General features: G+C 41.7%; 1 protein-coding gene across 2 annotated transcripts in view; it reads left to right on the plus strand.

The window, feature by feature from the left end:
* foxp4 (forkhead box P4) overlaps window positions 1-27,551 on the plus strand; it is an 86,333-nt gene that overhangs the window by 36,806 nt on the left and 21,976 nt on the right. For both annotated transcript variants that reach the window (XM_023954651.1, XM_020702951.2), the window contains 3 exons: window positions 11,765-11,854; window positions 21,303-21,425; window positions 24,574-24,696. In XM_023954651.1, coding sequence (XP_023810419.1) covers window positions 11,765-11,854; window positions 21,303-21,425; window positions 24,574-24,696 — 336 coding nt within the window. The remainder of the gene's footprint in view (window positions 1-11,764; window positions 11,855-21,302; window positions 21,426-24,573; window positions 24,697-27,551) is intronic.

Below are 27,551 nucleotides of genomic sequence, written 5' to 3' on the forward strand. Positions count from 1 at the left end.
AGACCCCCCAGCCAACCCAACCACACAGTTCACGCTGGGTCCTCCTATCAAAGTTCCGGTGCCCTCTCCTTCCTTTCAGCTCCCATCCATTCTTCCACTCCGGACTCACAGAAAGAGATGGACACAGCAGAGGGAACAAGAGCAAAACCAAAGTGTGCAACACTTGCACAACTGCTAGGCAAGCAGTTACCCTGGAAACAGTTTGAGATCCCAGGATGCACACAATGACCAAGCTAATATACACACTGCACATATAAATCTGCAGAGGCCTAAAGTGTTGCTAATTAGCTAGTCTGCACCGGCTCTTTGTGTGAGCCATTTTAAAGGAGAGATTAGAGTCAACGGGGAGGAGGATAGGAATGTAGGTCTTCTCTTTCTCTTTCTGCCTTCCTCTTGAGCACAGCAGCCTTTTTTCATCTGATAGACAGAATGCATTTATTGTCTTGTTAATTAAGATTTCCATAACAAAAAAAATGAAATGAGGAAAAACAAAATCACAAAAATAAGTAAAAAGTACATTTTGAAGGGGCTTAATTTAAAGGTAAGACGGGTTTTTTAAATTATGGATGTGCTGAGCACATTTTTATTTCATTACATTCGTCTCTGTTATTCATGTATGAAATACAGGTGTAAAAGGATTATGGTTTGTTTTTTTGTTGCCACACTTTTTCGGAGACTTTTTGGCTTGAATTTGCTTGGATTATATTTTCAAAGCCTATGGCCAAATTAAGGTTCCTTATGAGGTAGTTTTAGTGTTACAAGCTTGTTACTTACCTAAAACTTGACCTATTTTGGTTTATTTTAAAATTAAAACAAAATAGAGTTGTTAAATTCATTAAGAAAAAACACTGAAGCTGAATGAATACACATAGTCTTAAAATGACTTTTATCTGTTTTTTAGATAGTTTGAATTTTTTTAATGGGAACCTTTATTTACTTTATTAAAAAAAGACATGTAAACAACATAAAAGATAAATAATAGATTTTAAAAAAGTATTAAGAGGGTAATATGTAAAACAAAAGTGCTTATTGAAACACTTACTAAATCATAGCCAAGTACTTTTTTTTTGGTTTTCATTTCTCTTTTTCTAAAGGACACTCCACCCCGTTCCTCGTTTGGGGGAAGTCGAACTTTCTTGTTCTTTTATAAAAGTTGAACTTGTTGAATGCCAGCCCATTTCCTGTATTTGTGTGTCCTTGTGTGTGTGCGGTAAGGGTGGGTGTGAGGGTGTGTCTATCTCCATCCCCACCGCCACAACCAGGTGTAAAAACCCTCTGAACCGAGAAACTTGAAAGTTTTATTTTCATCAAAGCATGCAGGCGTAGGCTCATGCTTCCACAGGCCAGTCGCTTGAAGTGTGTTCCTCTGTTGGACCAATAGGTGTCTGACTGTGTACGTTTGCCTTTGTGTGTGTGTAGGTGTTTGTGTGTATGTGTGCACAGGGCTGCAGTCTGTTTGTGTATGCATGTGTTTTCCTTCTGTCTCCCTGCTGAATCTTGGCAGTGTCTTGCATGTGTTATTAGTTTGCTTTCTTTCTTTCTTTTTCAGGGGGCTGGTTATTAATAATAAGAGTTAAACAGCTTCCATATGTGAGGCCTGGTTGCCAGGCTAGTTCTAGCCTCATCAGTCTGGCCTCGCACAGGCTTTCCTCTCACAAGTTACTCGGGTTGGGGAGGAGAAAAAGCTTACACTCTGGAGGACACCCAACTAAGACCTAACACCTAAGTAGCCTTGTCTTTCGAGAGAACTTAACTGTCCAACTTTATGCAAAATGAAAGCTAAATATTACAAGGCACACTTTCCGTATGTGAGTGTCTGTGTGTGTTTTCCTCTCTGGGCTGGGTCTGTCTAGAGTGAGGCCTTCCTCTCCTGCCAAATGAGCTGTGCTGAAAACCGCAGGGAAACGGCATATGTGTATATAATGTATGACGTGTATTTGTGTCTGTGTGTGTAAGGAAACTGCTGTAGAGCTATTTGCCATCAATTAGCCGCTTGGACTGAGATGTGGCCCGCAGTACAGAAGGAGCTGTTTTTATATTCCCAGTAAGGGAGTTCCTCTCTCCGTACCTGCTCACCTCATCATTATCTTTAATCGTCTGATTTGTTGTTGCCCTATCTCGTCAACCGACAAAAAAATGAGCCAAAAATCTTCATTGGAGGTTATAGATTTCTTTTACATGTGGGATTCCATATTTTTGCCTATGATATAAAGCAGTCCAGAGTATTCCATCAGCCCTTTTTTATGACCACGCATACACCCCCGTGAATCAATGCAAACATTAGATGAGTGTCGGGATGGAGTTGAAAAGGAGACAAGTCTCACCAAACAGTTTGGAAATGAAGAGAACCATCTGGAAAATGACAGCATCCCCCGAGTTTACAACAGGTCCCCAATTGTGAAAAATAGTATATGAGAAAAAAAAAGAAAAAGAAAAAATCGGTCAGGCTTTTCAAAGATTACGGCATATTTTGAAGTTCTTTTGGAGTTTGTGTTTTTATTGCGTTGGCTCTTGCATGCGGTCTTTCCTCTCTTTAATGGTCAGTCTGGGCTCAGGGAAGCTTGCTTCAGCCGTTTTAAAACCTCAGCTCTTAAACGGTGCCTTTATATTGCGGAAACATTACATTAAATAGCTGAACGGGATTGCCGGTGGTGGGTGGTTTCCAAGGTGTCCCAGATTGTTTCTACTTGGCGGCATCTGAAACAAATTGAGGACAGATTTGAGCCGCTTATACTCAATATGTTGAGGAACAACTGGTTTTAAGTCCATGTTCCCATGGTTAATGACAAACGACAGGAAAACTGATGAAGGGAGGGGGGAAAGGACCTGATTAAAATCAGAAAAAAGAGCTTCAAATGGGAGGTAGACTCAGTAGAAAAGAGAAGTTCTGCTAGGGCATAGTTTATCTCTAACCCGCCGTGAAATTGACAGGCTTTAGAAAGGATTTGTTCAAGCCGTCCCTTTTGCTGTGTTTACCCTGAAGAAAACCAAACCCCAGATTTTTCTGAAGCATACACCCCCTTCACCATTTCCTTAATGACACTGTTGTGTCAACTATACACAAATAAATTAGTCCAGGGCTGACGTAATGACTTGCACTAAAAAAATATTGTTGTTTTTTTCTTTTTTTTTCTTTTCTCAGTTTGGGAGCAGTAGCTTGTTCTTCCTGTGCTTGCTGCTATCTGCTCTGCAGACTTTCCCCTTTCCGTAGCTGCAGACCAACGTACACTTCTGCTCCTACAAAAGTCTGTCTGAATTCAACGTCTGGTGGAAATTAAGAACAAAAGTGAAATCATTCACTTTAAACTCTGGTCACACTCAAGACTTCCACTCCACTTTATTGATGACTGCTGTGGAATGGATTCTATGAGACTGTAAATCGTTTTTATCCATTTTTATTGTTAGTTCAAAACTATATGTGGAGGCTTTAAAGAAAAAAAACCTTCTTGGTGTCTATTGTAAGGTAAACAGTTCACCTCTAGTTAGCATTTACGTGTTCTTTATGACACTAAGTGGAAAGTGAGGGTCATCCCATGAGGTCAGCAGCTGCATTCACAAGGCTTCCATTCGTAAGCCAAGGCAATCTATTTTAAGACTTTCCCGATCTTCACTCATAATTTACTGTGGTGAATGAGGGAATGGGGAACAGATTTGTAGAGATGAGAGAGGAAGGGAGGGATCAGAGCACAAGAAAGACCCGGCACTTGAAAAAAAGATGCCAAGTAAACTTCTTTTGGAGGTATACATCATGTCATGACGGCAAGTAAAAGGCAAGAGACAAGTAGCATGAAATAGATGGAGGGTAGTGAAAAAGAGAATGACTGAGAAAAGCAGTCTGGTTTTGTTGTGACTGACAGTGATGCATCTGATGTGTGAGATTCCACAGTGATTGGAACACACATATGCGCCACAAGACCAGGCGTGAGCACCGCAGAAGTCAAATTAGCTGCACGTCTTTATCTGTTTAGCAAATTAACATGCCTTACAGAAGGAGATACATCTAAATCTGGTGTCATCTTCTTTCTGATCACGATCCTTTGAGTTTTAAGAATAAAAGAAACCCAAGATAAGGGAAGCTGAGAGCTGCTGAACGGTGAAGAACAAGGTACAAGAGTGTAAATAAAAGTAGCTTTGGTTTTATGGAGTTTGAAGACATATTTGGTGAGGACAAGCAGCGCACACAGATACAAGGGATCACGGAGACGACCCAGGAGGATGGCAGCATCTCCTCAGCTCTAGCCTGGCTTTCAGCTTCAATGACAGCGCTTGAGGACAGAGATTTAGAAAGCGGGAAGTGTATGTGTAAGTGAGAAGGGGGGATCCACTGTTTCTTTCTGAACCCAGTTTCTCCCACTGATCCAAAATCAGAAAGCATGCAGACCTGTTGAGGGTCAGCTGGGTGTGACGAGTTCTTTGTTGTATCTTTACCCCGAGTCTATTTAGTAGTCTGTCGCTCTCTCCTGAGGAAAAAAGCAGAAGGAGGAAAAGAGAGCAGCTTTACAAGTTTTGCCCCCACTCAATCTGGAGCCTGTAAGCGGGAATATTTGTTTGATGCCCAGGGAATCCTCACCTCAGACTGTCATGATCCAGTCCAGGGGTTTGCAACCTGAGGTTCCAGAGCCACATGTAGCTCTTTTAACCCTCCATTGAGGCTCCCTGGTTAAAGAAAAATAAAAAGTTTTGATTTAAAAAGTACCTCTAAAATTAAAGTGAGTTAAAAAAGAAAAAGTAAAGTAACACATAACTCTGCAAGGCTTCTGCTAGCATTGCCATAATGCTCCAACAATCCATCAAGGGTTCAGTATTTAGTTTAACAAAGTCGGACTCAAACATCTTGACAGATTTTTGAGCTTCATTGGCCACAGAGAATTAATTGGGGGTCGGTAAACTCAACCATACTGAAGGTCAACTAGATTTTAAGGAGGATTTTTCTATTTCTGAAAATTCAATTAATTTTCAGTGCTCCTTTTTAGTGCGTAATTTGCCTCTAAATTGTGGCGCAGAGTATCCCTGCCCCATCATCCATCTATATACACGCACTCCCATAAGCCTAGAGGTGCAGTTTCAGTGTGCTTACAGGTGCAGTTAAAATGCAATGTTGGAGCAGCTTTGAGCCAGATACCAGATGGAACTAGGAAAACAAAGACGTACATTTATCTAGTCATCTACAAGCAGATGCATCAGAATGGAGCGGTGCAGGGAGCTCGTGGGCTGCCAATTGTAGCTCCTGTGTCTCTCCTACAAGTTTTTTTTCCCCAATAGATTGCTGCTGATTCACAACAGTTAATTAATGAACAAAGAAATGCTCAGAAATGCATTCTCGAGGTTAAATTTCTTAATATATTTCCTCTTTTATCAAAAATGCCACACAAGAACATGTTTAAAATACCAAAAACACAATTGTCCCTGCGTTGAAGGCTGCAGACCCCTGATCTAGTCAAACCCAGTTTTTAACTTTTGGTGCTTGCTCTTCCCTCTCATCCTGACTTGTTCTCCTTCTCTTTTTCTCCTCTTCATGTGTGCCTAAGTAAGGAAATCTGATACCACCTGCCTCCCCCTTGCCCTCTTAACTCCCTCTACTTCTTGCTTCTTCTTCCCCCAAGGACAGCCCACTGTCTGCCCCAGGGGCTGTTTGTCTATGGGGGGAGTATGGGGGATATGCTAGAAGGGGGGGGGGGGGGTTTGTTTCGTTTTGGCCATCAACAATGGACCTCAGTCAGTGCTGACGGATTACTCCAACATATGGTACCCACCTGTCTCTTTCTTTCTCCCTCTGCCCCCCCCTCCCCTTCCTTAGTTATGCCTTTCTGTTTAGATTTCTTTGCTTATTCCTGCATTCTCTCTCCCCGTATCACCCAAACATGCGGGGCGGATTAGAGACCAAATTCATCACACACACACAGACCTGTTTGCTTTAGCAACCTGATTCTGACACACACAAGCACGCACACACCAACCAAGCTAGGCAGGCCTGTTTGTTTTCATTTTCTTCCTATTGGGGCTGAACTTATATCCACTCATCTCATTCTACTTCAGTAAAAGCAAAAACCTGTTTTTAAAGGAAAGAGTTTTAACACACGAGCTTTAAAATCATCCTGTATCTTCACACCAAACCTGTTTTCTTTTGCTAATCGATGCTCCAGCCCTCCTTTCCCCATTCCATTCACCATCGTTATTTTAGGCACTTTTAAGAGTTTTAGTGAAGGGAGTCAGAAAGTAGTCGTTACTATGTTGTTGTGTGTGTGTCCTTGTGTGTGCATTCATGTATGTGCCTGTCTGACCCTGCTGAATTAAAAAATGCCCTGTTATTAAAGGCTGTGTCAGAGGCGATGATTTACAGAGGGGAGCGATGACAAGTCAGAAGAACTCACACACACCGAACTGACACACACACTCACACACTCTCTCTGGGCTCTCTCAGGCCTCCAAGCTGAGCAGTGACCTCCTCACCCTCCTTCCCCTTCCTCCGCCTCCCTCCCTCCCTCTCTCACTCTAATAAAACCTGTCTGACACCACTGATGTGTGCAAATGTGTGTGCGTGCGGGTGTGTATATGCATGTGTGCTCAGCGGCAGCACAAAGACTCTGTTGTTGGGCCTCCCTCTTAGGCCTCCCTCATATTTTCTTTAAAGGTGCAGTGCGCCCCCAAGAATGCCACAAGGGGAACGGGGAGTTCGGGGGGAAAGTAGCTTGCGAGGGTGTGTGTGTGTGTGAGTTGAGGGGTTGATAGAGTGGTTGGGGGTCTCAATGAGGAAAAAGGCAAGGAATGAGTGTGAAGAGTAGGAATAAAGGTGGAGGGTCAAAGAGGAGAGGTTCTTCTTGATAAAGTAGACATGAGAGTTTTTGGCTTTGGTTGCAGGTGGCATTTAGATGTGCGTCCCCCTCAGTGACTGAGAATGCCAAGTTTTGATCTTCTCTAACAGTTAAAATAATGAAACTTTTTTTAAAATTATTTGATTGAAGCCCCGCTCCAATTATGCAACTATTTTCTAAGCTTTTCTAGTGGTCTTTTAACATAGCCTAAACAAGAAACTTGTGTCGTTTTTTTGGACATAGTTTCTTCAGAGCGGCAGGATTCATTAGAACAGTGTTTTTCAACCTTTTTTGAGCCACGGCACACTTTAACCTTGACAAAAATCCCGCGGCACACCAGCATCCCCAAAAAAAAAAAAAAGCAGAAACTCAGTCTGTTTTGATCTACAGCCCCCCCCCCGCCACAATTTGTGATAATTGTGGCAGAAAAAGCAGGAAGTTGCAGATTTTTTCCTAAAAGATGTAATAAAACTTAAGTTACATACAAACTGTATGTTCGTTGTGGTTTCAAGACATGTAACAAGGACGACTCATTGTATGCTGAAGCGCTGTCCCTTTAAGCCAATGCATCATGGGAGATGTAGTGTGAAAACTGCCAGAAAACGGCAGAAAGACTCGCGTCAATGAGCTTCATGGTTTTGTTCACTTGTTCCACGGTCTGATACCGGATTCTGTGGAAAGCTACACCGCTAAAGACGAGCTTTAGCTGGTGTTTTTGTTGGAACTGAGTGAGTTATGAGCTAAATTGGAACAAGGAAGTGAATACTTTAAACACTTCTGATTGGTCAGACTGATGACATGTGATTAAGCCTTCAAGAATGATTGGTGGAGTCGTGGAGACAGTAAAAGCTGCGGGACTTTTCAGATAACAGTTATAGCTGCAGCTAAATCGTGTTACCGTCATTCTTATAAAAATGTCTTTAATAGAATCAAATAAACACAAAGAAAAAAGTATTTTATGATCTTTCATATTCCTAACTCCTCAGTGTTTTATCAGGACCTGTTTGGATGAACAAAGAGCTGATTTCCTGGAGATGGGAAATGTTTTTAGATCAATTAATGAGGGCAATTTTCCACGGCACACTTGACCATCTCCCACGGCACACTAGTGTGCCGCGGCACACTGGTTGAAAAACACTGCATTAGAAAGATGCCTCTTAGTTGTGGACAGGACTGCTAACACAGAGCAACCCCACCCCCTCTCCCTAACATCCATCTGTTGACATGCTCTCCTACTAGCTTAGAGCCCCTCACACCCCTAACCTAATATTACTGGTGCAACCAAAACGGTGAGCAATAATGGGGTTATCCAGCTATAAAGTTTTGAGCCAGGTGCCAGCTCCAAGGTGTGCACATGGATCTATTTGTCTGCAAGTGGATGCATCAGAATGGAGCGGAGCAGGGATCTTGTGGCTTGCTGTAGCTTCTACATCACTGCTACAAGTTTTTTCAACTATATTTTTCCATTTGCTCTTGCTTCACATTGATTTGAATAAAGAAACACTCAGAAATGCAATAATAAGTTTAACTTTATTTATGTATGTCCTCCATCATTAGAAAAATGCAAGAGGAACATGTTAAAAAACAATTTTCTTCTGAGAGGGTCTTTAAAGAGATCATTTAGAAAACTGTCTAAGTTTGTATGGGAATTTTTATATTGGGTAAAATAATTATAACGCCAAGTATTAAATGATGATTTATTGTATTGCCGTGCGATAGTTATTGAAATTTTCTTGTGATGTGACTCAAGAAGTTCAAAAGTTTCAAGAGAAATGTACTGTTCAAGGAAAAAAATAGAATTGTTAGTAACTGTAACTGGAGTTATATAACCCAAACTGCAGGAGACTGGGCTTGGTGGCAGAAACCTAAACATTAAATAAATAAACTTAAGCATGACCAAAACCATTGAGAGACAAAAAGGTGGCAAAGCCGACCAGATGACCTGGCCAGCGAGATTTAAAAACCAGATACTTATATAGACTGAGGACAATTGGGTGAAATCAAGACAGTTGTGGATGACTGGTAACTTTAACTTGGTGTGACCAACAGAGGGAACGCTCAAAGAAAATGATCAAAACCAAGAAAAATAGCTGACAAAACCAAACTCAAGGGCACAATCCTCACCAAAATAGCTTTTGAGAACTTAACTTCTTTTTTTAAATTTATGCTTTTTCTTGTCTGTGAAATTGCAACTGCAGGGTGTCCAAGTACATGTTAAATAACCCAGAGGCTACAAGCTCCTACCTACAACACAGTGGGATGAGAAGTGCTTGAGCACAGAAGACTGTGGTAAAACAAGACGTTTTTTTGCTAGACTTGCTGCCGTTTAAATGTTTCTCTTGTAAAGTGCTGTTGGTTTTTTTTTTAAGAAAGCTAAGTATAATTTTGCTTAAAGAATTAGAAGATTGGTGTTGGTAATGTAAGCACTGCACTGCTGGATCACACAGGTTACATTCAGGTGTGTTTGACTCTCACTTGCAAATGCGAGTGATTGAGCACTATATGCCAGCAGCTGGAACAGGCCGAGGGCCTATTGCAGCTCTGAAAGCAGCTGCTGCAAGTAAAGAAGACAGGTAAGTGGAACAGCTGGAAAAAAAAAACCTCCTAAAACTGATGGAAACATTTAGTCCAAGAGTCACCAAACTATCAAAGCTAATGAAGGACTCGCCAGGTTTGACAGCAGTTCGAAAAAGAAAAATTAAGAAATAAAATAGCATTAAATGTTCAGAAGAAAATAATTCTGTAAAAAATGTTGTATACTAATGATTATATCTTAAAGAAGATAGTGTCTTATGATAAATGTTTTTAAACTATTGTACAAATAGTCTTCTCCGTGTTTCAGTGTGTTTCATTGCTTTTGAATAACTTTTTTATAAGTTTTACTTTTATAAGTAAAAAACATTTTTTATCTGCAAAAACTTTTATCAGATAGATTCAAGCTGAAGTTTTGGTTTAGGTTTTTCTTTTTTTGACATAAAAAAAATCAATGTAGTGATTCCCACTTGCTTGCAGTCTTCTCAAGGTTTTATGCCCCACCTGATGTGTTTTCTATCAGCTGTTTTTATGGGCGTGGCCTACTGGACAAATTTGTTAGATCTAGACGAGTGACCACACCCCCCATCTGTTTGTTCTTGACATATATGAAATGACAAAAAAGAATTTCCCTGAAAATAATAACAAGAAATGATTTAAGAACTTTCATGTATTTGAGTTTTTCTTTTTTTTCAAGATTTCAAATTAAGACGGAAGAAAAAAAAGATTTTGCTCTAAAGGGAAATTAGATTAATTTGCCTCTTAGCTGTGTCAAATTTGTATAATACGCATTTCCAACCTATAATAGGCCTCTGTGAGGGAAAGTGCGTTTTTAGCATTTCTTGTCTTCAGAGCACACATCTGTGGATTCAGGCACAGGAGAGGAGACAGGCATCACCTCTGCTTGGTTGTAGCGTTTATGAAAGCCATAAATGGCTCTTTAATATAGTGGTAATCAGGGTGGTAATTTGGGTGGAATTGTCCCTTATTGTTGCCAGACATGCCTCCTCAACTCCTGCCAACATACACTCGTGCTCACAAACACAGACAAACGCACACACTCACTCTTGGGCAGACAGGGTGTTCAAGGAGTAATTCACACCACATGCCAACAAAGTGGGCGGTTGTGTTTGTCTGTGTGTGCATATGCGTGTATGCTTTGTGTGTCTGTGCTAGTTTTAATGCTGAGGTCAACCCAGTAAAGGGAGGGGCTTCCCAAGATTTTTGTCAAAGTGCTAAAATTCGAGTGTGTGTCTGCAGGCATGTCCGTTTGTGTGTTTCAATTGCGGTCTCAGCAAAAGCAGCAAGTGTGCGCCATACAGATGGTTTTCATCAGTCCGGACTGCGCTCGGGCCTGCTCTCGCTCCGTCTAATTTCTCCTCTCTTTTTCTAATTAAACATTACTAAATGTACTCTTGCCTCTAATTTGACAATTGGTTTAATGAGTGACGGTGGGCTTTGTTTGCTGCTGTTTCAGTTTTGTCTGGCGGTGAAACCACTGAGTCGTACAAATTTCCACCGCTGGATGATTGTGTAAGAGCTTTTAGAATAAAGAACATCTCTGGTGGTGGCCGTTAATTTGCAGTACACACAAATGCGCGCACACACAAGCACACACAGGGACTTTCATAAATCAATATTTACTAAGAAACCCTTCCCTTTTGAGTCAGAGGAAGCAAATGTGCATCCTGCTGTCCCAACTCCCCCCCCCCCCCCCCCCCCCCCAAATCATGAAGTTGTGCTTGTACAGTACTTTTGTGCTGTGTGTGTGATTGTGTCAGCCTGTCGTTGGTGTGAAGCGGCACTCGGGTTTGTGTTTTCTTGTTTTGTTTAGGGCAGTTTCGGACATTCCAGCGAAAACAGCGTTTCCTCTGGGAGTGATTTATTCTGATGATCGAGCAGTTCAGTCTTTGACACCCAGACAAGCAATTCAACAAGAAAGGAAGGAAGTTAAGGCAAAAATAAAGAAGCTGTAAAATAAAAAAAGGAGATGGGTATGCTTAGAAAGCACATGGAACGGCTCATTGGTCAGGTGTGGAGGGATGAATCAGCAACACTCAAGGGCAGAGTGAAGGAATGGAAAGTGAGCTGGTGAGCAATGGTTTCACTGGCGAAATGATTACAGGTGAAGGGAGTAAAAAGCTGTGCGGGGCATATGGGTGTGAGAGACGCACAAAAACTGTGCATCCCTCACCAAAAAGTAAGAAATTTGAGGAAAATGGAACACAAAAAGAAAGAAAATGTGTATGAAATGTCAAATATCAAAACTTTCATTGGATCTTTTTGGCTTTAAGACACTTGCTGTTGTCAAGCTGCGCTCACTTTTTTATACTTTGACTCTGAAACTTTAAAAAAGTTACCAAAAATGTTCATGTTGAGCGATGCACCTCTGAACATCCCTGTACTTCTTTCCTTCACAGGCTCTCCAAGCAGCCAGACAGTTCCTGCTCCAGCAGGCCTCTGGACTAAACTCCCCTGGCAGCAACGAGGTCAAACAGAGCCCGGTGCAGGTCAGAGCACACGCACAGGCACAACCCAAGAAAAAACTGCTTTCTCATAATTTTTAATTTCATTAAACTGCTGAGTGCTGCAGCATTTTCTTTTCTTTTCTTCTCTCTCTTAACCAATCTGCCACGTCAACTGCACTGTGTGATACTTTCCTTTTCCTTTCTTGCTCTCTGTCTGCAAGTATCTGCGCTTCTCTCTGTGAGTGTGTTGAATGTGGGGGTGTGTGTGTGTGAATAAGGCCTTTGTAGTGTTTCTGGGCAGCGAGCTGTTTTCAGAGTTGAATTCCATAGTAAGCAAAGGGACTGGGGTTAGTTAGAGTGCAGGATCCCTGCTAAAGAGCACACTCACACACAGGCAGGACACATGCATCATTACTATTAATGTTTGTTGTTTGCTATCACACAAAACATCACATTTGGCAGTTTGTCACTCTTATATAATATGCCGACTCTGCAGAACTGGGACTTTTAGCTTGATTTCATAGAAGTGGAGCTATTAAAACAGAGAAGCACTCCAAGTACCACATAATTCCCCATGTTGGCATTTCACATGATAAACAGCTGGATCCGTTCTGAAGTCAGTGTGACAGACAGATGGATGCAGAAAATAAAGATCCTATAACCTATAAACACATATAAGTCATTAAAAGTCCCACTCCGATTATCTCCTGATCTATTTTAAAAGCTTCCCTAGTGGTCTTTTAATTAAAAATAGGCTGGGGTTTTTTTCAAGAATTGCAAAAAAAACCTGTTGTTTTCTAGGACATAGTTTCTGCTGAATCGTAGGAGTTCTCCAGAAATTCACCTGAGTTGTGGGTGGGACTGTTGGCTTGAAGCAACCCCGCCCCCCTTTTCCCTCCCTGATGCTGAGAGCTCAGCGCAGGGAGCTTGAGGCCCACCCAGCGGATTTGCGACATCACAAATATGTGATATTGCATTTTAGCAAATTTTTTTTTTAAAGGCATCAAAATAAAAGCATGTACAATACTCGTCCTGTCCTTTTTTTAAACAGAATTAAAGCTGGCTTTTGCTACAATGAATTACATATATAGTAGAAATCCACTGAAGTTTAAAGTTAAAACTTTGTAAACATAAACTCCTGCCTCTATTATTGTTGCTTTGGTGAAATCTTTGTGTCTCAAAAAGGCTCGTCTCAAATGGAGCAGTGCATGTGAGCGCGGCAGAACGCAGGTCAAACTCACATTAGATTGACCTGCTTCAAACCCCTATCTTTGTATGAAAGAGTCCAACGTTCCCCCGGCTTCCCTCTCACAAACACACATACAAATGGCGCACCACCCCTCCTCTGCACTCTCCATCTCTTCTTGTTTGTCTTGTTTGTTGCTGCCTGACCTGGCTAGCATCTCTATGCTCTCCAGGGCTTAAATGCTTCATTTCTGTTGTCTGAGCTGTCAGCTCCAATGGCCCCCACACATCCTATCAACACACAGACACAGTTGAATATAGATGTGTGTGTGTGTGTCTAGATCCCTTACATTCTCAAACAGACACACATTTCTGTGGGTACGGTATTTGTGCAGGTGTGCAGGACGGTTCCTCTTTGCCTGTTTATAAGACCTTTAAGTGTTGACTTACTGAGAGTCAACACTTAAATCCGGATACAGATATTTCCCTCTTTCATGACCACCCTCCTCCTCCTCCTCCTTTATTTCACCAATTTCGGCTACAAAGGCTAGTGAACTTTGGTGTGACGGAAGCAAACCCTTCAATGTGGTCGTGTCTATAAGTGACAGTCCGCAGCGCCTCACATCAGGCTCAAAATGGCCGTCCTCAGGTTGTATCCTGCTGGGCTGCTCTCACACATGCAAATGAGCAGGAGCCAATAATGAGATCTTTAGGAGCTCGATAATTAGATTTTTCCCTTCCCTCGGAGGGAGAGCAGCAGAAGCAGACAGGCTGAGCACGAAGACTTCCTCTTCGTGTCTCGACTTCTCTGGAGAAACCTCAGTCTATGCTGACAGGCCCCCACCTACTACTCAATGACCCCCACCAACTCCACTACCCACCCCATCATATTTCTTTTCTCTACATATAATAGAAGGGAGGATCTGAGCGGAAGGGGAAAAGAAACTCTGAGATTTAATCTGGTTTTTGATTGGTTGCTCAGAGATGGTCCCTGTGTTTGGCTGGCAGTGTGAGATGGTATCAGTCTACTTTGTGTGCGTGCGTGTCACATTGTCAGATGACATATTCAGGAGAAACTTCACAATAGTGCAAGTCTGTGGATGAGCAGCTGTAGAAAAGACTGAACGCAGGCATAAAGGAGAAAAATGTAGTGATGGTGACTGAAAAGAAGAAGCACAGAATAGCATAGAAAAAATAATGCTTCAACAGTACCACTGTAAGATGACAGAACCACAGTTGTAGTATATTGTTGGTTGTAGGGCTGGTATATTGGCATATACTTCTTTATTGCGCAGTTTACCTTTTGCAGTCTTGCTGTTTCACACATTTCTTTCAGCAAACTAATGTTTGTGTCCTGATTGGCTTTTGACCTTGTCAATCAATCTCCTTAATGCCGGGTACAGAATGTGTTCAGCTCGCCAGACTTGCATAAGTCTTTACTTTCCGTCAGATCTTTGGTTTCATTCTATAATACTGGACTCATCTTTCTTTGAAGGTTTGAACTTTGAGACTTTAAACAAGAGGGACAAGTGAGAAAAGGTTTTTGTCTGTCTGACAAAGGTGTAGCAAGTGAGGAGTTTAAAAAAATCTGTAATCTTACTTTGCAGATTTCACCTATAGCAGGTTATTTTTAGAACGTAACTATTGCAATTAATGAGGGAACACTGTACTATACTATAGCACCTAAAAACCTTCCTGGGGGTCTGGAGCACTTTACAGTCAAGGTCACCCATGCACACACTGATGGCTGCTGCGCTGCCTTACACTGGCACTAACCTATAACCACCAGGTATAAACGGTATAAATTAAGGTATAAACGATTATGTTTTAAAAATATATTTGAATTTTCTTACATTCAGTGAAAAGAACAAAAATTTATCAACAATTTAAACATATTTTATTGTGGTTTGATCTGTTAATCGTTGATCTTAGGTTGTGAATCAGATCGAATCTGCTCCTAAGTAACGATCAGCAGCTCCAGTTTGCTGTATTACATTTCTTCTTTTTTAATTGTTTGAGTTTTCTGAAAGAAAATGTTACAAATTCAAGTCTGTCTATATTTTTAACGCCCTTTATCCTTCCTAAGTCTGCATTTCCACATAGGCTTAAGTGGCTACAGTTTTCTTAATTGTTTGTGGCATGCGTGCCACCAACAGAACGGCTGGGCACACAGCTGGCAGACAGTGTGGCAATTGGCAGGGACCCAGCATGATGCATAGCATGCCTCTGCGACCTGCCACACATTCCCTACAATAGACACACTTGGCACTCACCGACACATATGCACGACTTGGCAGACACATGGCTGGCACACTTAACACGCTGGTACTTGGCATGCTCACATACAGATTAAGGCACGTGCTTGGCTGTTGCCCATATGTATGTAATTGAATAGTGCAGTGTCCTGTTTTCATGTATTATTGAGGAGACTGTTTAATTAGGAAAAAAATGAAAGGACTCATTAGAGTTATGCTAATTAGCTTGGCTCGCTGCTCTCTGGAGAGGGCCGACACCAGCACAGTGTGATGGAGAAAGACAAGGAGTTGCGCAGAAGAGGTGAAAGAGGAAACAAAGTTGCATCACGATTCAAAGGGAGTTTTTGGTATTTTTGTTGTTGTTTTCTTCTCATTTTTTTTAAGTTGTTGGATATTTTTTTATCATCTTCTATAGATCAAATGAAGGTTTAAACACTCCAAAGAAAGACAAATTAAATAACTGTGTTTAACCCTTTAGAAGGTGTAGATCTGCAGCCGTTGTGCTGTCAACATCTTTTAATTCCCTTAAAATTGTTTTGTTCAAGGCAGTCGTTTCACCCACAAAGTAAAAGTGCTTAGCTGGCAGTTTCTTTCCTCTGATATGAAGGCAATTTTGGTTGTGTGTGCAGGTTAGTGAGTTTGTGTGTGTGCTTTTGGGTATGGCGTGGGATCCTGACAGTTTGTGAAGGGTGTGAGGGGTACTGACTGAGCAGCCAATGAATTGGGTTCGGCTCCGGACTGAGGGGTGGACAGACAGACGCAGAAGATGGAGAGGAAAGGTTTTGGGTCTGTCCACTCGAGTGTGAAAGCCTTATTTTGTGATTTCAAACATGAGTGAAATCAGTAACGAAATATGGTCGATAACAGCCTCTCACACTTTCCAGCAAAGTGCCCCGATTGGGTGTGTGTCCGGGCATTTCTTTAAATGTGTTGTCATTTTTATTCTGAGGCACTGGGGCGTCAGATGGAAGGAGGCAGCAAGGCAGGAGTGGGGAGGTGGGATGGAGGGCATCCACTTGAACCTACTGGCCTTCCACTGTCCTGTCTTTGTTTTTTTTCTTTTTCTTCTCATCTCTCTGGCCGCTGTCACCGACAGCTGTGTTTTATAACCTTCTGCGTTTGTGAGCAGACGCATGCACAAGCAGAAACCACATGACAAGTGCAGCTCAGACCCCAGTGGACTTATTTCTGTCCCTGCTTGATTGTTCATGGTGGTTCCTCCTAGGATGACGGCAGGATGCAATGAGACTCCTTCTCATATTTGTACAGTTTACACTTTATATCTAAATTGACTGATTCTTCTTGTTATCAGGTTTGAGAAAACCTCAAACATTTCAAGGATTACAAAATGACGCCTTTCAAGAACAATTACCACCCTGCAAGGCAAATATTTTGTCAGTATTTAATCACATCAAGTAAAATCCCTTTGTGTTCTAAAAAAATGTGACTAAACTCTGGTTTCCGTAACACTTTTGTGATGAAAGGTTCTGCATTTCCTGTTATTGATTAAGTTTATGACCAGAGTTGTTCCATTACATCATCTGGAAAAGCCAGAGAATCCTTCAAAATAAAATTTGATGTCATTCTACTGAAGAACTCAAAAAATGTGGAAAGCTGTATGCAAAACTGTAACTTTAGCAAAGATATATTTAGAAACCTAAAAAACATTTGGTGCTTTCAGGCTTCTCTTGCAGGAACTTTCACAAACAGATATTGTTTATTGGCAGAGCTCAACCCAAAAAGTTTTGGAGTGTGAAGCTGTAACGTGGCCCCTGGACCTGCTTCAGGCCCACTGGAGGAGGGGTATTCACCACAAACAATAGGGCCCTTTTACTTGCCGTGGAGGGCCGGCCTTGTCATCCAAACAACGCACTCAGGACAGTGGGCAGTCCCTCCATTTCTCTTTTTCAAGTACTTTTTGTCTTCTGCTCCTCTCTTCTCTTTCCAAAACTCTTTAGCTCCTCCCCTTGCTCTTCTCCTATTTCTAAGCATTATGGGAGCAGGTTGGCTGTGCGGTCCATCAAAAAGAAAGAAGACAAAAATGTTACTTTTAAGGCAATTAGAGCAAACTTTGCCTAAGACAAAAATTAAAGGGCTAAAAAGAAACCGCCAAACCTCTCATGCATTTTGCTGAAGATATGACAAAAAAAAGAGAAAGTATGAATTGTGTGTGTTTGTGTTTGTGTGTGTGTGTGTGTGTGACGGGGGGTAGACAGGAAGTCAGTCAGCTCCAGGGTGAGGTGGTAATGCTCAGTGACAAGGATAAACAGTGTTGGGCTTTGTTCCTACCTTGAGAGGGAGTGAGGAGGAGGCGGACTGTGTCAGGCTCTCTCTTCTTCCCGCGCTCTCCTTGTCATTTTTTCAATTATCCATCTCTTCTGTGTGTCCCCATAGACCCAGAAGCAGAACCCGCATCCTTTAGACTGAGAGCCTGTTTAGATTTTGATTATTGCCTCCTTTCTTTTCGTTGCCCTCTGCCATGACACTCGGACTCACTCACAACCTACTATAGTTGCACACCTCTGAGGCAGCAAGAGATTAATAGAAAAAAAAATCCCAAACGGTTCCATGCTTTAAATAACAACATTAGACCTTAATTTGTTGCAGTTTAGAGACCTACTCTGATGAAAATCATGTTTTTTGGTGTTTTAAACATGTTCTTGTAGCATTTTTGTCACGATGGAGGACATATAGAAAGAAAATTAAGATTAAATCTGTGTTTTAGAGTTTTTCTTTGTTCAAATCATATGAATCAGGAGCAGACGGAAAAATGTAATTAGAAAAAGTTTGCAGTTGTTACGTACAAACTACAATGAGCAAGCCGCAAGCCCCCTGCTCCGCTCCATTCCGATGCATCCACTTGCAGACGATTAGATCGATGTTCCGCGCTCCACTATTGCTCGCCGTTTATGTTGCACCTATAATGTTAGTTTGGGGTTGTGGAGATCTGTAAGATAGCAGGAGAGAGTGTAAACAAAGGGATAATGGGAAATACGCTCAGCCTTATTCCCCGCCAACAACTCACGGGTGAATTTTCTAGTAAACTCCTGCTGCTCTGCGGAAACTACGTTCTAGAAAACTACACAGGTTTTTTGATTTGGAATTAAAACGGCATACTCTTATTTAAAAGACCGTTTAATATAGATCAATAGATGATTGGAGTGGGACTCGAAATGCAAACAAATGCATCTGGACATGAAACTTGTATTTTATACTGTATTTGTGCTGCAGAAAGCTCTCCCTTTTCCCTTCCTGAGCTTCCAGCTCAAACAGAAAAAGCTGAAAGAGTCTCCCAGTTCTCCAAGAGTCATCAAGGGAGGAGAGGAGAGGAGAAAAGGATGCAGCCTCATTGAAATGCCTGTAACATTCTTCTATTCCTCTCTTTTCTCCTTCGGGACCTCACGCCTTTTTCTCCTTCTTCTCCTTCCCATCTTTCGGGCACTCCCTTTCTCCCTCTCTTCCTTTGTTAATCAGTTAAACTCCCTCTTCAAACAACCCCTCTAATTACTCCTCTGCTCTCTGTAAACGACAGGGCTGTCTCCTGCTTCTCCCCTCCTCCCTCCATCCCTTTCTCCCCCAGCTCCCTCCATCCATGGCAGGGGTTGACCTCTGTCAGCTGCTTCTCCCACAGACGGGTGTGTCTGCCAGTGTGTGTGAGTGTGTTGTGGGTCTGTATGGGACTGATTCTTGCATGTTATTAATACGAGCAGTGCTATTTTTAATAGAAATTTTATCAGCACATTCTCACTGTTGCATGGGTTTGTGTTCAACTGTATTTGCAAGCATCTTGGTCTATCCTGTCACTTCAATTGTTTTGGGCTCAAGGCCACATTTTCTTCTTTTCAAAAACCAGCTTTTTTGGAGGTCCAGTGTTATTTTTCCACAATACTTCCTGCACTTGCCTTCATTTTCCAGACATTTTCCCCATTTCTTTATCTTTTCCTGCCTCCCTTTGGCTTTGTGGATGGCTTCCCCACTTCTGTCCTTTCAGTGTCTGCACCTATACTCTTACACCCCCCCTAGCCAGCCTCACCACTCTCCCACTAATCTACCACACATCTCTCTCTTTTAAATTAACATGCAACATGGAAAAAAAAAAAAAACTGAAGACAGCGGGGGAAAAATTAAATGCATTTAATAAATGGCTGACTTCAAATCGCCCGGCTTTTCAGACTCTCCCTATTCACAGTCCAATGAAAGGGGAGAAATCATTCACCAGGAGAGACAAAGCCGAATGAAAATATAATTCTGCATTGTGAGACGCTTTTGTCCTGGCCCGTCAAATTGCTAATGGCAAGGCTTTTGTTTTGTGGCGGGGCTCTAAGGCTGGCGGTATCGTATGGCGGTCGCAACGCGTGCCCCATAATCACCATGCTTTGTGATATTAGATTATAGGGGCAATTAATGGCTTCAAACCTTAACTACTCAACATTCAGCTTGCTGCACACTCACCCACACACCCACATGCAGTACAGTATGCTTTATCTGCATTCGCACAATGGCACGCACGTGTTTTTCTGCCGTCAGAACGTCAGCCAACAAACAGAAAGGTGCAATAACTCTAGTAATTATAAAGGCTATGACTTTAAGACGTTGATGTGCTGTGTATAAAATAAAATGTGTCGAGGAGGAAGAAAAGGATGCACATGAGCAATTAATTACAGCTTTTAATTTAGCAGTTTAGACTGACAAGACCCAGTGGCGGGGGCAGACTGGCATGGCGCCAAGTGGCACTCATCATAACCCCCTTCTTATTCTTACTATTCCACCTCTTTTCCACCTTCGTTGCCTGTTCTTCTAGCAACCCCTTCCTCTCACTCCCCCAATCAAACTCCATTTTTATGTCATCTGAGCCCGCCGGTGCCCTCCACTTTCTCCATCATGTGTCCACACACGGGCAAAGTGATTTACAAAGCTAAATCAGCTTTTTTTACAAATTCAATTTACGAGTGACAGCTTTGCATCTCCTGCGAGCGACCTTTATGTGTTGACTCTTAGGCTGTTCTTTCACAAGCTGTGCACCAAGCCACAAAACCACACAGATCAAGCAGAAATGCCATCAGATGGGCTTTCGCTGTGAGACCCTCAAATGGTCATCTTTTAAAAAATAAGGTCATTTTAAATTATGCAGTAAACAAATGAACTTTAAGTGCATAGACAGCTAAAAAAAAAAAAGTAGCTACCAGTACAGTCTTGACCTCCTCCCCTGATGTGTCTGAGACCCCCCCCCCCCCCCCCCATCAATTTGCTGCAACAGCTAATCAGTACAGAAATGCTTTGTCAGTGGGGCCTCCTGTGTGGTTTTTGACCAAAGCGACAGTCTCAGTTTCAAATTTCTGTAAAAGTTTCTGTGTTGCAGTGTTTGTAATTAGATTAGCATCTCCGCGATTCTTTTGTATTTAACGCACAGACATTAGGAGTGCTTGCACAACACATCCGCAAAAATCCCAACTCGCCTCCTCCTTTTTATTTTTATTTTTTCACTTTCCCTTCCTTTAGCTCCACGCAGCTTTATCTCATGAGATGTTAATCTCATCAGATTTCCACTTTGTTGTTTCTTTCCTCTCTGCCGGCCTGACTGTTTGCAGGCTGAATTGGAGGCGGTTGTAATGGTGTGTTTATAAACCCTGATAAGATTTTATATTTCACCAGGAGATTATACATCTTCCTCTTTATCTCTGGCTGCTCGTACAGAAATTGACGTTTTTTTAATAGTGCAGGAAAACATCAACAAAATGAGTGTTTTAGGTCTCCCAGTCTTAATCTGATGTTGTTGACAGGTTTTTTTTTTTACACAGACTAATGAAATGGAAAAATGAGAGGTAACACACCTCTCTATAGCTTTCCTTTCCACGCACAGTATCCTCTTAATCTCCTTGTAGATTGTTTGTTTTAGCTTTCTGTTGCAGGCACAGTCATGCTCTCAGCTTGGTCTTTTCCCTGAAAACTTGTACCCGCTGGCAGACAGAGCTATCTTCATTTTACATGCAAATATCCAGGTGTCTGTAAAGCATTTCAAATGTGTTTTTATGCCTATGTTCTGCCTTCAGGTGCCTGTATCAATGGCAATGATGAGTCCACAGATGATCACTCCTCAGCAGATGCAGCAGATTCTGTCTCCCCCTCAGCTACAGGCCTTGTTGCAACAACAGCAAGCTTTGATGCTGCAGCAGGTAAAACACACACTTTGTTCCACACACTCTTTTTTTTTCCACATGATGACATATTTGAATTTAAATTACACTAAAAAATGGCAAGATCAGCACATTTTCAGCTCTCATTTCTCTTCAAAACGACTGTAAGCAGGTTAGCACACCTCCACCAGAACAAATACTTTCCAGCACCAGCCAGTGAGTCATAAAGTACCTGAAGTATGTGTTGATGCCAGCCCTTGATGGAGAGGTTGTCATGTCAACACAAACTAATAAACATTTTTTCATCTATAATACATTTGTCAAGTACTTAGGTACACCTACCCATCAGCTCCTACTTACACAAGGAAAGCACACATGGTGCCTTGTAAAGCTTGTGAATGTGGCTGTTAACAGTGTGGGGATAGAGGAGTAATTGCATACTAGGGAAACGCTAGAAACCCCATGCACACGCACTCAAACAGCAAACCAGAGCATACTGTAGATTTAATAAGACGTGGTAGCTGTAGGCAAGTATAAATTGCAGCGGAAAGATGTGACAACATGTATCATAATGGAAATGTGAATTGTGCTGGCTTTCTGGAAGCAGACATGCAGATGGCTAAGAACCTCTTCACCAGCTTTTTTTAGTTTTTTTAATAACGAGGAAAAAAGAGGAGGCGAGAGGAAAGGGTTTGATAATGCACTCTCACTCACTGCTCCGCTAATAAAACCACTAAGTTTAACATTGCTCTCCCACTTAATTAACCACAGTATGGACTACACACTTAGTATAGATCTGCAAATCTGGCACTTTTACTCAGACACACACATGATGGCACATTCATATATACAAAACCATCAACCAACATATCCCTCACTGGAGCATTAAATTTCATAGCCTCATGGTAATAGTGCATTGTGAAAGAGTGTGTTAAGAAGTTTTATGGCCCCTTGCTGCAACCCAGTTGTGTGTTTGTCCTGCCACTAACTTGTGGATTTGGAGATGTGTTTTGCGTGTTAACCTTTAAGTTTCCTATAACCTTTACTTATGCTAGCGCTAATCTGCCTTTCTTTCTGGGTGTGTTCACTAAAGTCAAGGTCATGGTAATGGGCTAGAGAGGTGAGTGCTTCACTTACACATACACTTAATGCTCAGAGCCACTGAATCAAATCATTAAAAAGACCTTAATTATCACTTAATTATTCCCCCAGTTCACCACTCTCTAGTCTGGGGTAGGTGTGTGTGTGTGTGTGTGTTGGTGCATGTGTGCGCCTGCATATGCATTTGTCTGTGTGATTATGAGGCGATCAGGGCTAGTGACGCAGAAAACAGAGATTAACTCCGCCTAAGGAGGGATAAAAGGCAAAAAAGATGGAAAAGAAAGACGGAGCAAGGCGGTCTTGTCTTTAAACTAAATTAAAAGCAAGATGGAATGCTATTGCATGAAAGCCGTAAATTATGCAAAAAAGAAGCAATGGCCGTGATAAGTCGAGTGCAGGAAAATGCGAAACGCAGGGGTGCTGGATTGTGCACGTTGCTGGATGAAGATGGGCAGTGGTGTGCAGTGTGCTCACTGTCTGGTCAGACGGATGAGAGACTGCAGCAACTGCCGTTGTGAAGTCATTCCCCGCTGGAAAACCTCTTTGAACATTTGATGCACCATGAAACAAAGACAAACTGCAGACAGACACATGTACAAGCTGTTCTCAGGAGCATAACCCCTCCACACACACTCCCTCATACAAACTGACACTCACTGTTCTCTGAGTTTTCTTCCTTGCCCCACTCTCCTTTCAGCAAGATTAAAATCTTAATGGAGCTTCCTGGTTAAATTAATGATTACTAAGTCAAACAAACAGACAAGCTCAGGCCAGTTAAAAGATTCTGTGTGTGTATTTATGTAGGTTTATGCCAGACACTCGCAAGTTGTGATTTCAATAAGTTTTCAATTGTTGCATCTGTGTTTTAACTGACAGTAGAAAGCTTCAACTGCTCCGTTGGTCATCAAGCAGATGACAGCAGGCCACTAAAGATGAAATGCTGCACAGACTGGGCATGTGACACACATTCAAGAACGCGCTGAATTCGGGTTCTTGGACGCCCCTTTGCACTGGACTGTTGCTACTAAAAACTACCGCATTGGTTTGCTGGGAAATGTCCAAGTGGCGCAAATCTCACGAGTTCCAGGCTTTTATCCACCAGCAGTCCAAAGCTCATTAATAAGCGAATTCACAGACTAAAATCACAAAGATTCCATACAAATATACCAAATAAATAAAATAAAACTATAAATATATATATATATACATATATATCTATATACAGTATATATATATACAGTATATACATATATATATAGTATATATATATATTAAAAAGTCAAGGTATGGACAGGAAGAGATAAAAGGATCTGCCGAAATGCAATTTCGACGTGACAAATTTAACTGTTAAAATAATTTTTTGTGAACTGAACAGGATGCTTCAAGTCCCTAATTTTTCAAAGTCCGTCTGGTTTAACTTTCAATGGCTTGTGTGTTTTGTAAGTAGAGCCCAAAAACAATTAAAAAAACTTGGGCAGAGACGCATAAACGCAAGATTTTTAAATGTAGAAGCCAAAAATGCGCATTTATGTGCATTTACATAGACTTTAATTGGAAGTGGCCGCTTCAACGCACGTTGCCGAGGCCGGTGTGAACAGAGCATAAGAGCTATTTGACTGACTTTTCTCAGCTAGTGCGTGTACACGAGTCATGTTCAGTCTTGCAGTCTCAGTACATGTCATTTTGTTTGCTCATCATCGGATCTGCAGATATACAGTGAATGTTTCTGCCACACGGAGCTTGAACCTCATGAATAATCCTAGAGGACTTACACGAGATACACAACCTGCCACTCAGCTCCCCTCACTGCAGCAGCTGCATATGGTACCTCAGCAGCCCTTTTTCAGCCCTGTTTGCTTGTTGCATGTGGTTTGTCGATAAGCCACACGTGGCCACAACAATAAACTGCGGCTTTGAATTTAGAACGGCGGAGTTGAAAGCAGATGCATTATTCGAGAATCTTGTTCAGCATCACACGTTGTCGGACTACAGTGGTTTTAGGTATGATGTGACTGAGTCGCCTCAAATTTCTCTTCCTTTTCTCCTTACCCCCTCTCCCCCTACAACCCTCTGTGTCCATCTCTAGCTACAGGAGTACTACAAGAAGCAGCAGGAGCAGTTACATCTTCAGCTTCTGACTCAGCAGCAGCAGCAGCAGCAACAGCAGCAGCAGCAGCAGCAGCAGGCTGGGAAGCAGGCAGCAAAAGAGGTGAATTTAACCTGGATTGCATTCACTCAACATAGGTACTCTTAAAATGAGTTGTGAATTAACATGAAAGAAACTTCAAGGATTAAAAATGATCCTGCAGGTTATTGATCAGACACACACCATACGCCTGTTCTCATTCTCCAGTATGCGTTTGTGCTCTCAAATTAAAGATGGGCTTTTGATTTTGTGTCCATCAGCTCACCAAGTCAAGAATCTTTAGTCAGATCCTGTGAAGTCTTTTTATGCTACATTTAACGTAAAGAAAGTACTTTAAACCGTTTCATCAAACAATCCCCCTCACACAAGTTAGCAAACATTCTATACTATGATACTCATGATTCGAGTTTAATGCAGCTTTAGAGTAGTTTCACCTGAAGATTTACTAAGTGTTCCTAGCATGCAATAGGTGAAATCTGTGAAGTAGGAATACAGATGATTTAATACTGTAAAACTCCTCACTGCACACTTTATACAATTTTTCTTAGACAGACATGGACATTTTCACACTTTTCTCTCTTGATTGAACTCTCAAAGTTTAAATCTCTGAATCGTGGAAAAATAAGGCCAGTTTTATTGAAGGAAAACCAAAATCTGATCATGATTGGAGATTTTTATGTAGATTTAGAGAGCTCCACATTTTTGTACAGCAAAAGGCATGGAGAGTGAGTGACAAGGTCCCCAACCAATCAGGATGCAGAACACAGTGCACTGCTTAAAAAAAAGCGTCCAAAATTTCTCTGAACAAAATCAGCGAAACAGCCAAGATGAACCGAGGGAACGCTATACAGCAAAAAAGGTCTGAATCTGTCCTGAATGATGAAGTTTTCACTGAGTTTTCTATGAATGCAGCATTTGTGCACTTGATCTTCATTAAAAAAAATAAAAAAAGACTCCTAATAAACATGTTAGAAGAACTTCTCTAGCGTTGTCCTCCTCTTGCCTTCATCCTTGTCTTCCAGTGGGCAGAGCCCCCACTCCCCCACGCACAAGCACCCCACTGACAGCGGTCAACCAACTCGACCGTGACCAAAGCAAACCAGTTGTGGTTGACTTGCATGTTGAGAGGGTGTCTGAATCGCTTTTCCCTTTCTCCCTGCGCTCTGCCACTGTCCCAGTTTTCAGGTTGCTTGTCCTGTAACAATGAGACAAGTGGTCATACAGCTACACATACATGCAGACAGAAGAGGGAGAGGCTTGATGTGTGATGGTTCAGTGCACAAACACACACACCTGAGGGAATTTGCCTCCCTATGGAGCTGCGTACAAGCGCTGTGACTAAAACCCTCTCCAGTAGTCAATGCTTTTCAGTTGCTGTGAGGCGTCAATCACAAGCAAAACACCTTTGAACTCATTTCTGTCATCTCTCCTCCCCAAGGAGGCCTTCAGCAGTGAGATATTGAAACAAATGCTGTTCTGCATTGAAAGGCTTGTACGCTTTGTGAGTCTTCAGACAACTTCAACGCTGTAGCCTTGGAGAAGATGGACAAAACTTACAGAACATGTTTGGATGTTTTGTGCACCAGTAGTTGTGACCTTTTCCCCCTTTTCTCGTGGCTGCAAATTCTTTTTTATTTTCATGGCTGTGCTGAAGTGACACTTTAAAAAGGAAAACAGTGTTTTAAAGGCAGCGTTTTGTGAGCTGCCGGAACACTTGGGACTGGTCAGAAGTCAGCTTAATGAAGTGACTCTGACCATTACAAAAAAAAAATGTGTGTGTGTGTCTTCAGTTGTTCATCTGCAGTGGCTCTATGCATCCTTTGTGTTTGTGTGTGTGTGTGCGAGTGTGTCTGTGTGACTGGCAGGCTCAGACAGTGTGTGATGTGCTCATAAATCACATTGACAGCCTGTTACTGCGCTAGCTTTGGCCACTCATCCACAGCTAATGTAAACAGAACACAGCCGCACATACGCACAATGTGTGTGTTTTAAAAAACTGCAGCCGTATCTCAGGAGGGAATGAGAGACGGGAACGAGTGGAAGAAACAAAATGGACTGACAAGTGAAAAGAAGGGGACAGGAGGCCTGAGAAAGAAAGAGGGGATGAAACAGTTCATGGAGGGCATTCTGATCTTGATAAACCCCTTAATGAAAAAGTCGGCTATATCAGCATTACCAAAGTTGTGTCCACACCACATCTCATGTAACCTTTAGCGGTAAATGTGACCCATTTGTACTCAACATCCAACTCATTCACCCATTTTCTATAGAACATGAGGGGGGGACAAAAACTAAAAACAATTTTTTTTTTTTTAGTTTAAACTTAAAATATAATACAGTCAAACTAATGAAAGAGCTCCTGTATTAAAAATGCATTGTATTATAAAAGTTTACCAAAGTGATCACTTAGCGTGCTGTATTTAAGCCAAAAGAAAATATTAAAATGTCAACTTTTAAGCGAAAGTATGTGAAGTATATTTAGTTTACATTTTTTTCCAATTCTTTCTAAGCCTCATAGTAAAACAAGTGTTTTTGTTTTTCCTCGAAAGGCTACGATAATGGAGGTAAACTCACACAGTGTTTCCCTGCATATTCACGTTTCAATATGCAACAAAAAAAAAAACAACTTGTGTTGCTTTTAATAAAACAGCATAATGCCCCAATCAGCATCTTTCTTGGTCACTTGGCATTATTGTTTTTACCCAATAGTGGGTTTTGGCAAGTGCTGCTTAGGGACAGTCCCTGCACCCACTGCACAAAAATGTAGCATCAGTTTGAAAAGCTCTTCTTTTGGTGGAAAAAGGGTGAACAGGTAGCCGTAAGTGTTTTTTGTACCTTCATCAATGTTTGACAGCTTAGGTCGGTAAAGTTTTCTCTTTTTAAATTTTGTGAAACTATTTTCCCTGGCACTGTGTTGG

This window comes from Oryzias latipes, chromosome 5, assembly GCF_002234675.1.
Source record: "Oryzias latipes chromosome 5, ASM223467v1".
NCBI lineage: Eukaryota > Metazoa > Chordata > Actinopteri > Beloniformes > Adrianichthyidae > Oryzias > Oryzias latipes.